Source organism: Rattus norvegicus, chromosome 20 (genome assembly GCF_036323735.1).
Source record: "Rattus norvegicus strain BN/NHsdMcwi chromosome 20, GRCr8, whole genome shotgun sequence".
NCBI classification, from domain to species: domain Eukaryota; kingdom Metazoa; phylum Chordata; class Mammalia; order Rodentia; family Muridae; genus Rattus; species Rattus norvegicus.
Window position 1 is genome coordinate 29,240,111 of NC_086038.1, and position 14,435 is coordinate 29,254,545.

Consider the following 14,435-nt stretch of genomic DNA (forward strand, 5'->3'; position numbering starts at 1 on the left):
TATGCAGGCTTCCACCTGCAGATTTGTTCACAGGCAGGAGAACTGACACAGACCTATCGTTTTCATTAGCAGGCACAACCTGCACGGAGAATCTTGCAGAACACAGTGTTGTCTGTCATACACTTGGTAACAGTGCACTCTCCTCCTTAGATGGGGTATTTGCTGGTGTGTAAACCACCAGATCCGCACCCTGGAAGCCAATCACACACTCCCAGTATATGCACATCAAGCTCCTCCTGCCCGTACAGCATCTGACTGACCACTCAGCCTCAGTTGGGGCACATCCTATTGACCGGGCCAATGGGTGCCAGCCTAAAGCCTTCATCTCTCCCTCCTATGCTCTGTGCTTTAAGCCCTGGCCCTAACTCGGTGTGCAACTGTCAGAAGGCCCATTTTCCCTTCTGTGGGATGGGGCTATTGAGCTGGGCCAAGGACTGGAGTTCTGAATGGTTGTGGAAACACAGAAAGAACAGGACACTCCCATCTGCCACTAAAAGACACTGAGAAGACATCAGACCAGGACCTGGATTTTTTTTTATAGACTAGGAAATATAATTTATTTCATAAAAATTAATTTTGTTACAAGAGGAATGCTAAAGGTTATTTACAAGTTGTTTACAGAATGAACGGGTGGGGCTGGGACTATCCCCAGTGGATCAGAACCCACAGACACACAGCCATGTTCACAGCCTGACATCCAAGCTCCCACACACCCGACCTCTGAGGGCGGGAGGAAGGTGCTGACTCAGATGCCTGGGAGCCTCAAGATGGGGACCAGAGAGCCCTGGCAGATCCAGGGATGAGGAGGGTCTCTGTCCCTCAGGAGGTGTCTAGCCAGAGCGCAGAAGCCTGGAGCCCCCTGAGGAAGGGCAGGAGAGGCACATTAGGAGATACACGGACTGACTGACTTGGGACAGCAAACAGGCATGTCCTCCTCAGTGGCACGAGCCTGGGCACAGAGGTCATGTCCACGTGTGGGGACAAGTGTGTGCGTTCTAGGAGGGGTGCCCTGATGTGCCCAAGTTGAAAAACACAGGCAAGCACGCACGCGCGCGCGTGCGCGCGCACACACACACACACACACACACACACACACACACACACACACACGATGACACAGAAATACCCTGCAGGACCCGGCAACACCAAGCTGGCCAGGAATGGGAAGGGGAGGTGCCATCTCATTGGAGGCAGGAGTGGAAACCCAACCCAATAGCCCTGCCTGGCTCTGCCCAGAGTTGGCCGACATTCCCCGGGCGGCTGCTACCAAACTATGAGGTTGGAGCCCTGCCCCAGGCTCCAGCTCCAGCCTTTGTGCTCCAGATGCTGAGCACCTCCCAAGAGTCAGACCGTAAACTGGGACTCGCTCCCTACGTGCTCCCACCAGGGCCCAGACAGGCAGGTTTCTGAGGATGGGCAAATGCAGACCACAATCAACTTGTCTCTACTAGAGTCCCAGAGGAGTGTGGGAACCTAAGGGGCCTCGTGGAGCATCCCAGGATAAAAGGACACTTAAGCCCAGAGAAAGCGGTTATGTGCCTGAAGTCACACAGCATAGCTACAACTTGGTTCCCGGGCTTCCCATTTCTATGTGCGGGCTAACAGTGACCAGCAAGAGTATGCCCACGGGGATGAGCATCTTTGGCAGGAGGAGCTGAGGACACTCTATGAGGCACCATTCACCTAGATGCCAGGAGCACCTCGGTCTCAGTCTTAGAGTCCCACTTCAGGAGCCACTGCGGAAACCCAGGGCACAGACGCTCGCTGGGTCTGTGGCCATGAAACCTGCCTCCCCACAGAGGCCCCAACTTTCAAAGCTCAGGACCTGCCAGGGTGGTCTCAATGGGAGTTCAGGGAAGTTTTACAGCAAGTCTTGATTCTACAGTAAGTATCCTTCGATAGGATCTCTATGTCTACAGTGAGGTCCTGGTCTCCATCACTGCCCGTGGGCTGAAGGGACAAGAATTCATCCCTTCTACTGTGGCCCTGTGGAACATCCCAGAATGGGCTGTGGCCAAAGGTGGGTGGAAAAGTTACCTTCACAGCTCCTGACTCCAAGAAGGAAGATGAGTGGGTAAACAGGGTGCGGACTGGCTAGTACCAGCCTAGACACAAAGCCATCCAACCTGGGAGGGAACCATCCCTGGAATAGCCCCTCCCTCTCAGTAAGAGCCACACCCTTGGCCATCACTAGACCAGGAATCACCAAAGTAAAACAGACCTGAACAGTCTCCCCCATCACAGCTGGCCTGGGCCTCCATTTGGGTTCCCCAAAACTAGAGGAGGCCACAGAAGAGCACAGAGAGTGGGAGGACCACCAGGCCAGCCTCTGCTCAAGAGTTTAGCACTTGGTGTCATGGCTAAAACCCTGTCTCAGCTCCCTGCACAGCTAGGGACACTGAGGTCTTGCCACAGCAAAGTATTCCCCTGTGCAGTCTCTTGCTGACCACACCCATGCACACGTGTGCCCGAGAATGCACTTGCCTATGGCCCAAACCACAAGCACAGCCACTCTTAACCACATTCAAGGATAAAAGTTTTTTTTTCTTTCCTTACTTTTTTGTTTGTTTGTTTGTTTTCTTAAAAAGGACCTATCCAGGTATCTGGATGATAAATCATTTTCGTTCCCTAAGAAACTGGGTTTCTTTGCCCTTATAGTTTTTGCACTATCATTGCCCGAGTCTCGCTGACTTCTGAGGCTCATATTCTCTCTCTCTCTCTCTCTCTCTCTCTCTCTCTCTCTCTCTCTCTCTCTCTCTCTCTAAGTTTGTGGGCAGGAGAAAGCGAGCAGTTTGCTTGAACTGAACTTGACCTTTCAGAGAGGACCCGGGATAGGAGAGCAGTCCTTAGCCGAGGACCATGTGAACACAGAACTGAAACCCGTGGGCCTCCAAAGTCACAGGGCTGAGGGTGGTGTGTTGTGGGGGGAAAGCCTCTGGCCTTCAGCTGCCCCCGAGGACTCAGCCCACCCCAGAGTGAGCTGGGGAAACGGTGAGGCCGAGGATCCCCGCCTCCTGGCAGTAGAGCACAGAGTCTTTCTAAGGCTGGTGGTGGTCTGAGGGTTGTGGTGGGGAGGGGCGTGAGGGACCATTCCAGCTGTGAGCCAGGGATGGTGGAGGTTGGACACCCCCACAGAGAGGTTGCCAGGCCTCCTTGCACCATCTCCTACTGGCCCCCACAGGCCTGAGGTCACAGGCACTCAGCAATCGCCATCAGTGGTCATGGCTACCAGCATCTCACTCTTGCCCATCTCCTCCAAGGCACTGGCCAGGCTGTTGAGGTCCCCATCATCCTGCTGCCGAGCTTCCCAGAGGTCTAAGATCACGCCTGTGGGACTAGCTTTGGTGGCGAAGTAGTTCAGGTACCTGTTGGAAGGAAACAAAGAGAAATTTTGGCGCCCCTGAGGTGACCAGCCTGTGAACTGGGAAGCCTCGGGTGGTGGGAAGACTGTGGGCTCCAGAGTCCCCTGGCCTTGAGTCTGAATCCTGTGTTCCTCAGTTGTAGGCTTTGTAGTCCTAGGTAAGTCAGTACACTCTAAGACTCATCTCTCTCTTGATCTCCTGTGAGCAGGTTTTTAGAGGTGGGGCTCTGAGCAAGCCCTACATCCTGAGTGTCTGCCTTCATCAACAGATAAACCCACGGAGGGACTCAGAATCTGCATGAGGGCAGGCAAGATGGTTCTGTGGGTAAAAGTGTAGACTCGAGTTCAAATCCCTGCAGCCAACATGAAAACCACATGTCTATAATCCCACTGTTCCTTGAGCACTCCGCTTCGGGGGGATGGGAAACAGACAGAGGTGTCCTTGCAAGCTCCTGGGCTAGCTAGCCTGACACACAGGGCAGAACAAAGAGACCAAAGGTTATCTTCTGACCTTCATACATGCTTCATGAAGAGTGTGCTGTGTACATGCGTGTGCAACATCTAAATATGTTGTAGGCCAGGGCTGGACCCGTGGAAGGTGGGGCATGGTGGGAGGAGACCAGTCACTGGGGTGTGTCCTGCCCTGGCCCTTCCAATCTATATCTGAGGTGACTTTGCTTCACGACAGCCTCCTGCCACAGTTGTCAGCTTTGCTTTAATGCACAGCAGCGGCAGTGAAAACTGTGCAGGGACAAAAGTCCTGAAGCTGTGTGCCAAGATCCGCCTCTGTTCCTTTTAACTTCCCACATTTCCTCACACAGCTGATGAAGCCCAAGCTCACCCAAAGCACCCTCTCCTCTTCATCACCATCACCAAAAGACACAGGGACCCTGAGAGACCTTCCGGGCAAGCACGTCCCGTTCTTTCTATAAATCTTTTTTATTTTTATTTATTTTTTTAAGAGTTATTTATTATATATAAGTACACTGTAGCTGTCTTCAGACATACCAGAAAAGGGCATCATATCTCATTACAGATGGTTATGAGCCACCATGTGGTTGCTGGGATTTGAACTCAGGACCTCTGGAAGAGCAGTCAGTGCTCTTAACCACTGAGCCATCTCTCCAGCCCCGTCCCGTTCTTTCTGGCATTCACTTTCACTCTGGGCCTGATCCTGCTGCCCGAGCTTCTCTAAGGGTCAGAGCCGAGTCTCAGACCACCTATGTAGGCTCAGCACAAGGGAAACTGGATTGGGACACGCGCCCCACTGCTCTGCCAGACGCTGAGGATGAGGGCAGCGGGGGTGACTGCGGCTTGGGATACTCACCGGTCCATGGAGAGCTTCTGTGCCAACAGCCGCCAGTCATTGCCCCGTGAGTTGGGGGCGTCCAGGCTGTTGCAGATCTTCTGGCGGATGGACAGTGGTATCTTGAAGGCATAGGGTCCCAGCTGTGTGGTGGCAGCATTGCCAGGGGCAGAGCAGAGTGCATCCAGGGAGCCAGCAGGCGTCTGGAAGGGCGGGCACCGGAATGAGATAACCTCAGCGCTACACAGGCGCTCACCCAGTCTACCTGCCTGGGGAGGGGCTTCAGGGCGGAAGCTGTAGCTTAATTGGAAGAGTGCTTGCCCAGTACCCATGATGCACTGGTTTCTATGCTCATCTTTGTCTCCTTTGGGTTCTCTCTAGCTGCCCACTTCTGGAGGGCAAGGGTTTCTCAGTGTCCCATGTCAGTCATAGCCATGGCCTAGCCTACAAAGACTAACTTTGATATAAGTGGTTTTATGTGCCAACTTGACACAAGCTGAAGTTGTCACAGAGAAAGGAGCCTCAGTTGTGTAAATGCCTCCATGAGACCCAGCTGTAAGGCATTTTCTCAATTAGTGATCAAGATGGGAGGGCCCAGCCCATTGTGTGTGGCACCATCCCTGGGCTGGTGATCTTGGATTCTATAACAGAGCAAGCTGAGCAAGCCAGGGGAAGCAAGCCAGTAAAAGCAGCATCCCTCCATGGCCTCCGCATCAGCTCCTCCCCTTCAAGTTCCGGCCCTGTGTGAGTTCCTGTCCTGACTTCCTTTGGTGATGAACAGCAATGTGGAAGTGTAAGCTGAATAAACCCTTTCCTCCCCAACTTGCTTCTTGGTCATGGTGTTTGTGCAGGAATAGAACCCCTGACTAAGGCAGTGGGGAGCAGTCTAGAGAGCACAGGTGAGCTGCCTTGGGCGGAGTTGGCTTGAGACCTGTATGGAGTGCTTTTTGCTACACTGGTCAGCTTAGGGTCTGGGCTTTATCCCCGGCTTAGTTTGGATTTAGTGGGTGGGAGCCATAGGCCGGTCCTTACCCTGACCAGGTTCAAAGCCAGCCTGATGGCCATGGATAATACATTGATATGCCCCTAAGGACATTGATATGTAGCTAAGGACAATCTTGAACTTCTGATATGATCCTCCTGCCTCCACAGCCCCAGCCCTTGAGACTTCATCTTCCACGTGGGGACCATTACGACCCTCTCCCCATGGGCGTGATACCTTGCTATGGTAATATGTGTCCCGTGAACTCAGTAGGCGACTGTTGCTTACTCTAGGTGACCAGACCCCTGCTGTGACTCAGGAGGTGAGTGTCGTTGTGGCAGATGCTGGGGGGTGAGGTGCTTTAGCCCCCAGGGTATCAGTGAGCCTCACCTCAGCCAGCGTGGTGTGCAGCTGGAAAATCTGGCCTTCCCCTTCTACCTGCCGCACGCAGACCTTACAGGTGAACTCAGTGGAGGCTAGGCTATGTCTCTCCAGGGTGAAAGTGCAGTGCAGGGCTTTCTGGCTGCCGTTCCACACATGGTAGAAGGGAATCTCCTGCAGGAAAGGTGGTCAGGGTTGCAGGTTAAGACCGGGCACTTGGAGAGGTGGGTGGGGCCCAGCCTTAGAGAGGGCTGGGCTCTAGGGGCAGATGAAGTCTCTCTGAAACAGCCAGAGTAGGGAAAGACAGGTAGCTGAATGGATTTAGGTTCTGGAGGGAGTTGAGAAGTGGGCCTGTGTGGGAGGGGGAAGACAGAAGTTTGAATGTGCATAAACACAGAAGCTGGCACGCATAGGGCCTCAGTGGTGTTGTACATTCCAAAATGGAGCAGAGGGACTTGAGTGCCAGCGACGAGGAGAGTCAGTCTTCAGGCTAGCATTCAGATGGGTGTGGCCCCAGACCAGCAGCTTGAAGTATAAAAGGGGCTGAAGGGGGGTGAGGGCCACGAGCATTTGTGCTGGGGGAGGTGCAAAAGGGGACAAAAATGTGGCTGTTTGCGGCTGAGAATTTAAGCTTGGGCTTGAAGATTGCTGGGAACATGAAGAATGTTAAAGTGGGGAAGAAAGGACAGGGACAAGAGACCTAGGAAGCCGGGCTTCACTACAAAGGATGGAGTAGTGGTCCCCCGCCACCCTGCTACCCCTCCAGGAGCCCAGTGCTCACCTGGTACTTGGCCAGTAGTTTGCTCCTCCAGTGGGCATGGGGGATGTCATGGAGGGAGAGGCGTAGGTTGTGGTAACTGTCCTTAAAGAGCAAAGGCTTGGGCTCCTCCACCAAGTAGCCACCCAGAGTCCTCTCCAGTTCTAGGACCTCCTGTTGGGGGAGGGGGACAGAAGGAGGGACTTGTTACCCTTAGCCTAAGGCTCTTTGATACCTCAAGTTGCAGGTCTGGGGCCAGACCTGTCTGGTCCAGTTAAGAAGGTGTTTCAGTTGAATAGATGGGCAGATACACCAGTGGGTGAATGGAAAAATATGTGGGTAGGTGGATAGATAGATGATTGATAGATGATAGGTAGATAGACAGACAGATGGATAGATAGACAGACAGGCAGACAGATAGACCAACTGACCAATGGCACAGATAAGTGGACAGACAAACAGATAAGTAGATAGATGAATGGATGGATGCGTTGTGGTTTGCCCTGGAGCTATCTGTATTTTGATGCTAATTCCGCTGCCCCCAAGGACAATCTTGTACTCAGGACTCAGGTGACTTCACCAGAACCTTCTCCCCATTGAATTTGTAAAATACAGTTTAGGGGCAGGTACAGGATAGAAGGAGGCCTGTCATTGGAGGAGAAGGAAGGATGGGCGGGAGAGAAGTTTGAAGGAAGAGGAGGAGACTAGAAGAGAAAGGAAGAGACAGGAGGAGGAAAGTGTGAGAAGCCATGGCGGTGACGTTAAGATTCTGCTCTGGGTATTTACAGGTTGTTATTAATGTTTTTAAGGGGTGGATGGTACCAGGCTTTGTATGTTTATGTGGGCAATTATATCTTACCAATTGGGTCAAAGACTATTGTGTTGTGTGTTCTTTTATGTGACGATTTGAGTGTAGCAAAGTGTGTGGTGGCAGGAGACATGGGCTGCCGAGGAGTTGGGATGTGTTTCTGCCAAGATATCTAGCAGATATCTTGGGGCACCGCGGTGCTGGACCAAGCCGGGTAAAAGACAACTGAAACTTTTTTATTTTTTATATTTTTACAACAACATGGATGGATACATGGATGGATGGGATTCATGAATGAATTTAAAGGTGGCTGGATAGATAGATGAACTGCTGGGAAGGCTAAGTAGATAAACAGACAATAAACTGGATGGATCATACATGGGAGGACAGGGGGATAGGCAGACACACAAAGAGAACATGTAGGTGGTTAAAGGGAGCTTGGAAGGAGAATTACATACATGCAGAGATAGGTTAGACATTCGGTAGGATACTGACAGAGGTCTGCTGGAAGGACAGGGAAACAAAGATGGATAAATGATGGATGGGTAGATGATGGATGGGTGGGTAGATGATGGATGGGTGGGTGGATGATGGGCGGGTGGATGATGGGTGGGTGGGTGGATGATGAATGGATGGATGATGAATGGGTAGATGATGGATGGATGAATAGATATATGGATAATGATGGATGGATAGATGGGTGATGGATGGGTGGATGAATAGATGGATGGACAGACAGATTGATGGACAGGTGACTGGCTGGCTGGATAGATAGATGGATGGATGGATGATGGATGGGTGGATGGATGGATGGATGGGAGGGTGGAAGGATGGTTGGATAGATGGATGGATAGATGATGGATAGGTGGGTGGGTGGATGATGGATGGATAGGTAGATAGATGATGGGTAGATGATGGATGGAGGGTGGAAGGATGGGTGGATAGATGGATGATCGATGGATAATTAGATGGATGATGGGTGGATGATGGTGTTGTGGATCTGGTTTATTGCTTATATTATGTTAATTACATGGGAATTTGCACGTCTACATGTAGAATGCCGAGGGTCCCTGCCCCTTGTTGGCTTTGACTGGTAAATAAAGATGTGCAAGAGGCTGGGCAGGGAGACAGAGGCAGGAGACTTTTAAGATTCCTGGGCAAGAAACACAAGCGAGGGAAGAACAGGCAGAACCGCCATGCTGGGGAAGCAGAAGGATCAGGTGTGAGAAGTACAAGACAGGGGTTGGGGATTAAGCTCAGTGGTAGAGCGCTTGCCTAGCAAGCGCAAGGCCCTGGGTTTGGTCCCTAGCTCCGAAAAAAAGAAAAAGGGAAAAAAAAAATTCAGGAATATCACAGGGAAGAGTGGGTTAGCTGTGGGAGGTCTGGAAGCGCCCAACCACTGAGCTGTTTAAGGCATAATAAATATAAGGCTCTGTGTGTGTGTGTGTGTGTGTGTGTGTGTGTGTGTGTGTGTTGTGTGTGTGTGTGTGCGCACATGTGCGTATGTGTTTGTGTGTTTCATTCAGGAATCCAGAACATTGGGGCAAGTTCCTCACTACCCACTGAGTAGACTAGAGTGGATTAACCAACTACAGTAACCATCGTGATGGTTGGATCACTGGATGGATGTGTGGGTAAACACAGATAGATACACCAATGAGCAGGAATATGACTAGAACAACATCTGAAGGAAAGATACACGAGTGAAGAGTTGGATACTAGCAGGATGAGCACACAGGCTGTTTACTGAGTAAGAGTATTATGTATATACAAGGGTAGAGGGTGGACGGACAGGTGAACGAGTAAAGAATGCAATCAGGCCAGAGCGCGGCAACTTCTCCGCCGATCTTCACACCACCCTCTGGCTACGATGAATACCAGCCCACACCAGTGCCACGGGATCCACTGGAAGGGATTCCCAGGGGTGCCTGCCCCCCTTTTGGAGACCTCCTGGAATGTCAGGGTAGAACGGTCCCACAGGGGACATACTTCTCCCACAGGGCCTTTTCACCTGAGTTGCATCAGTCCCCAGAATGCAGCCTGAGAAAGCCACATGAGACAGAGTGAGTAGGAGAGACCACAACAGAGCCGGGAGGAGGCACTGGTCCTCCAGAAAGAACTGTGAGATTCCTCAGAAGGCTGCCGGAAGGGTGGAGAAGAGAGCCAACTCTATCCTCCAGTGTCACCCCCACTCCATCTCTGCCCCTGCCTCTCTCCCTCACTTCTGTCGCCACTGCCTTTTCTTTTGTGTCTGCTAGAAGCCCATGTTTTCTTAGCTAATCCCACCACCCTGGTCCATCCACCCTATTGACCAACCAATCACAGGTTCAGGCTCAACTCCTGGACACTGCCACTGTCTGAGGCTTACCCTCTGCCTCTTGTAAACACACACACACACACACACACACACACACACACACACACACACACACAAGCATACCTGCAGGGAATTCTACAGAGTACCTGTGAACAGGTGTCTGCTATAGCTGGGCCCCCTACCACTGGATAGCATGACCTGAGCTTACATGTCTCTCCAGGCCTCTCTCTCTCACACCATTATACAAATGCACACCCTACACTGCTCACAATGCTGAACCACACACCTATCTCGGCAGAAGGTCGTTCTGTGGGTCCGAAATGCCCTTCCTCTTCTCTACCCAAAGTGACTACTTGCCACCCAGGGCTTAGGTCTGAGGTCCACTCTCTCAGACTTCTCAAAGATTTCTGCTGCTGGTCTCCCACCTCCAGCCCAGAGCTAGGAGCTGTGGCCTCCATCCCTGTCTGAGGGTCCAATGTTGTTCTGAGGATGGTGCCACAAAGAAGTCTGAAGGAACCACGCACCCGGGGAGGGTCCTAACAACCTGGCTGGGCTGACGCCCTGCAGTGCCCTGGCCCGCTTGTACCTTCAGTGCTGCAGGAGTGTCCTCCAGACAGTAGACCCTGAGACTATACTCCAGGGAGGTGCAGAGGGCTGGGGCGAAGATGGCTAGCTGGAGCCGCTTGACTGCGGAGCGGGAGTAGGACTCGCCCGTGAACACGTAGGTACCCAGCTGGTCCAACAGGATGTGGCAGGATTTAGCCTCTAGCTGGCAGTAGCAGGGGGTGTTCAGAGTCTCCTCATCCAAAGTCACCACCTCCTGCGGGGGACAAAGAGGAGGTTGTCATCGGGGTTGAGATTAGTCAATTGGGGGCAGTTCTGAGAGTCAGTCACCACGCCCGGCGCCTCACCTCCCAGTGGCCCTGATGGGCCTGGGTCTTGAGCTGGAAGATCCAGTCTCCGGCAATGACTTCAGCACAGTGGGGCACAGTGAGGACAACAGGGCGGCACAGGAGGAGGCCCGTGGGCCCGCAGGTCACCGAGGGGCTCAATACTGTCTGGGAACCTTCTGAAAGTGGGCTGAGTGGGGAAGGGCAGAGGGAGGCAGGAAACAAAGGCCAGAAGTAGTCATTTAGTGAGAGATACTCTACTGTTGCGGAACTCCCAACTCTACCCAGGACCCACGCCGAGGCAAGTCTCTGCCCTCTGTGGACTGGGACCATATCTCAAAGGGAGGGGAAGGAAGATATAGCATAAGGAAGTTCTAGATTTTTGCTGTCACAGCAAAACAGTCTCAGCCAAAGCTTTGCACAGCCTTAAGACCTGAGGCTTTAGAGAACACTGTTTTTTCCTTTCCGGTCTTTAAAACAAAACAACAGAACAAAAAGGAACAAAATTGTTTTGAGCCCAGCCGCGATGACAACCTCCTCTTTGTCCCCCGCAGGAGGTGGTGACCTTGGAGGAGGAGACTCTGAACACCCCCTGCTACTGCCAGCTGGGCTCAGTGGTGCACGCCTTTAATCCTGGCGCTCGGGAAGGCAGAGGCCGGCGGATCTCTGAATTCAACGCTAGTCAAGTCTACAGAGTGAGTTCCAGGACTATCCAGAAATAAAGTTAGACCCTCATCTTGAAAAAAACCAACAATAAAACCATTTGGGGTGTGTGTGTGTGTGTGTGTGTGTGTGTGTGTGTGTGTGTGTGTGAATTGCTTGTTCATGTTCTATGTTCTATGCCCGTGTTCAAACTGAGATGGTCAGCTTTTCTTTGTAGCCGTAATCGTTAATCTTTGCTGTCAGGTTGACTGAATGTGGGGTCACCAAGAAGATGCACCCCTGACATGCCTGTCTGTGAGGATGTTCCCAGAGAGGTCTAAGTAGGAGGGAAGATCCAACCTATATGTGGACCACAATACTTGTGGGCTGGAGACCCAGACTGAATGAAAAAGAAAGAAAAGGGAAGGGAACCTTGGACACCAGCGTTCATCCCTCTCTGGTTCCCAACTCTGAATGCTTCATGTTCTTGTGACCACAACTAGAGGGACTCTCACCATGGCGAGCCCAAATGGAGCCCACCTCCTTAAGTTCTTATCATGCATTTGCCATAGCAATGGGACATACGCAATACGGTTGTCTATAAATCCCCTTCCCATAGGAAAGGTTTGCTGTTGCATTAGAACATGCTTTCTCTGAGGGGACACTGGACATTGAGGCCAAGCTCCAAGGGGCAATCAGAAACGCGTGTGGCCAGTGTGGGCAGAGTGGGAGGGGCGCTGGCTGACCAGGGCTGGCCTGTCTACTCACAGGGTGCTTTCAGTCTTGTTGATACGTAGATACAAGTCATAGAACTTGCCCTGGGGAATGGCTCCATTTGGTACCAACAGGCTGACCCCTAGGGAGGAAGAGAGGCCATCAGGAAGGTCACCAGTAGGGATGAGAAGGATGGGGTAGGCTCTGGTTCCAACTTAGGGAAGGGAAAGACTCGAGATGGGGGGTGGGGGAGATACAGGGAGCACCAGCGCCCTGGGCAGGAACACAGTGGCCTAACACTGCTGGGGGGTCAGAGCCTCCAGTGTTAGCCTCACTCTGGCTTGGGACAGGACTCTGAAAAGCTGCCAGTCTCTACTTCACAAGTTGACAAGAGCCTTGCTGCCAGTTAAAGCCAGGGCTGCTCTGTGGGACTAATGATAAGAACCACTCTCAACCCAAACGGAAGTGAGACCCCCTCCAAGTGGTTGACCCAAGACTTCCCTGGCTTTCATTTCCCATCTGAGCAATGGAACCAGATGGAGGCCTACCTGTGCCGGGAATGGTCAGCCTCCCACCCAGGCAACCAAAGGTGCCACTGACACTGCTGCTGGGGTCTCGAGGGAGGCCCAGGAGGTGCTGGGAACCGAGGCTGGCGCTGCGCAGGTGCAGGAAGTGGGTGTCCCGGGAGAAATCGCCTGGGTATGTACCGGGTGGTAAGACACCCAGCAGGTCGGCTCCATCAGCCAGGCCAGCCCCAGAGCCGATGGTGCTGGAGTCATAGACCTTGATCTTGAGGCTGGGCAAGGGATCCAGCAGGGGTGAATTAGTCATAGGGATCTTGTCGGCGGAGTCCTGCAGGGCATACACAGGTCCGCGGTAGATGCCAGCACTGGCCGTTAGGTCCGGAGGGGCGGATGGGTGCAGGAGCTGTGGGTTGCCTGCAGGGGTGGAATGATGGTTAGAACCACCGTTCCCACTCCTCGCCACACTGGTCCTGCCCACTCTGTCCCCTCCAGGCCTTCTGTCCCACCCACATGTCTAGCCACAGGAGGCTCAACTGCCACCTGCCACAGGAAACTCTGGGGCAAATGGGGGCGGTACTCCAACTCTGGTGACAGCTATAATGCTCTGGGAGCCCCACAGCCATTTCTGTCCCACCAGGCTTCTCCAGGTCCTTACTGGGCCTTGCAGTCTTGAAGTTGACGGGGTGGAAACCACCAGTGAGGGCAGCAGAGGAGTCAGTGATGTCCGTGTCGAAGTCCCGGCAGTTTCTCCGGTACACGATCACTCCTACAGCCATGAGAACTGCCAGAACCACAAAGACGGCCACCACGAGGCCCGCATACAGCGCCACGTCTCCCGACGGCTCCAGGGCTGTAGACGCAGTAGGGTTAAGTGAGGGGCAGGCCCTTTGGGGTACCAAGGAAAATCTAGATTCTAGGCTTCACCCGCCAAGGCAGATAGATGGTGGCCTCAGGCAAGTCTCACAAGCTACTCTCCCTTAATAAGTTGTCACAAAGTCTCCACCCTATTGCCCGCCCTCCCGGTACAGTGTGGAAGGAAGGGGATGGAACCAACAGGTCTGATTCACGAGCTCAGTCTGGCTCCCTGCTGAGGAGCCAGCGGTGTGAGGCTCGGAAACACGAATCTACCTACGTGATAAAGCTTTGCTGCGAGCCCACAACAACTTCCATAAGGCCAAACATCCTGGTTCCCCCCGAAACCATCTTAAGTAGTCTCTTCACTATGCATCGGGTGGGAGCTGCAGTGGGGGTAGGGGTGGGATGAGAGGCAGAGCAATGGATGGAGAGGTGGCGAGCAGATGGTGAAAGAAAGATGGCACCCGGGGAGGCCACAGCACAGGTTCAGGTTCACTGCCTTCCTCCAGCAGGGGGCGGGGCTGCAAAATTACTACGCTCTGCTACTAAGCAGGAATGTGCAGGGTCCACAGATCATTCTAGAAGGGTGGAAATATCCTGGCCCCATCATCCTGAGTTTGTGGCTACTGAAGGCTAAGCTGTGAGGGCTGCAGTCGAGGAGCTGTGTTTCCTAATGAATTTAGTTTTAATTAAGTGATACAAGAATTTTAAAAGCCACCCATGGTAACTAGCACACCAGCCAGCTCAGGCGCAGCAAAATGGAGGCTACCCAACAGCTGCTCTTTGACCTAACTTCTTTTGGGAGCTCCAAGAATCACCTGTGCATCATTAAAAACAGGGAACTCTGGGAGAGGGAGCCCGAGTTACGCCTGGCTTTCTGCACCCTTAGACCAGCCCA

The 14,435-nt window shown here is 52.7% G+C and overlaps 1 protein-coding gene across 4 annotated transcripts in view; it reads right to left on the reverse strand.

Annotated features, from left to right (window-relative positions):
• Positions 1–528: 528 nt before the first annotated feature.
• The window catches only part of Unc5b (unc-5 netrin receptor B), a 66,632-nt gene continuing 52,725 nt past the window's right edge, over positions 529–14,435 (reverse strand). For all 4 annotated transcript variants that reach the window (NM_022207.2, XM_006256423.5, XM_063279490.1 and 1 more), the window contains 9 exons: positions 13,338–13,532; positions 12,707–13,096; positions 12,213–12,300; positions 10,824–10,992; positions 10,499–10,732; positions 6,812–6,961; positions 6,040–6,204; positions 4,689–4,870; positions 529–3,365 (listed from right to left, as the gene is read on the reverse strand). In NM_022207.2, the coding sequence (NP_071543.2) occupies positions 3,200–3,365; positions 4,689–4,870; positions 6,040–6,204; positions 6,812–6,961; positions 10,499–10,732; positions 10,824–10,992; positions 12,213–12,300; positions 12,707–13,096; positions 13,338–13,532 (1,739 nt within the window). In that variant the 3' untranslated portion in view covers positions 529–3,199. The remainder of the gene's footprint in view (positions 3,366–4,688; positions 4,871–6,039; positions 6,205–6,811; positions 6,962–10,498; positions 10,733–10,823; positions 10,993–12,212; positions 12,301–12,706; positions 13,097–13,337; positions 13,533–14,435) is intronic.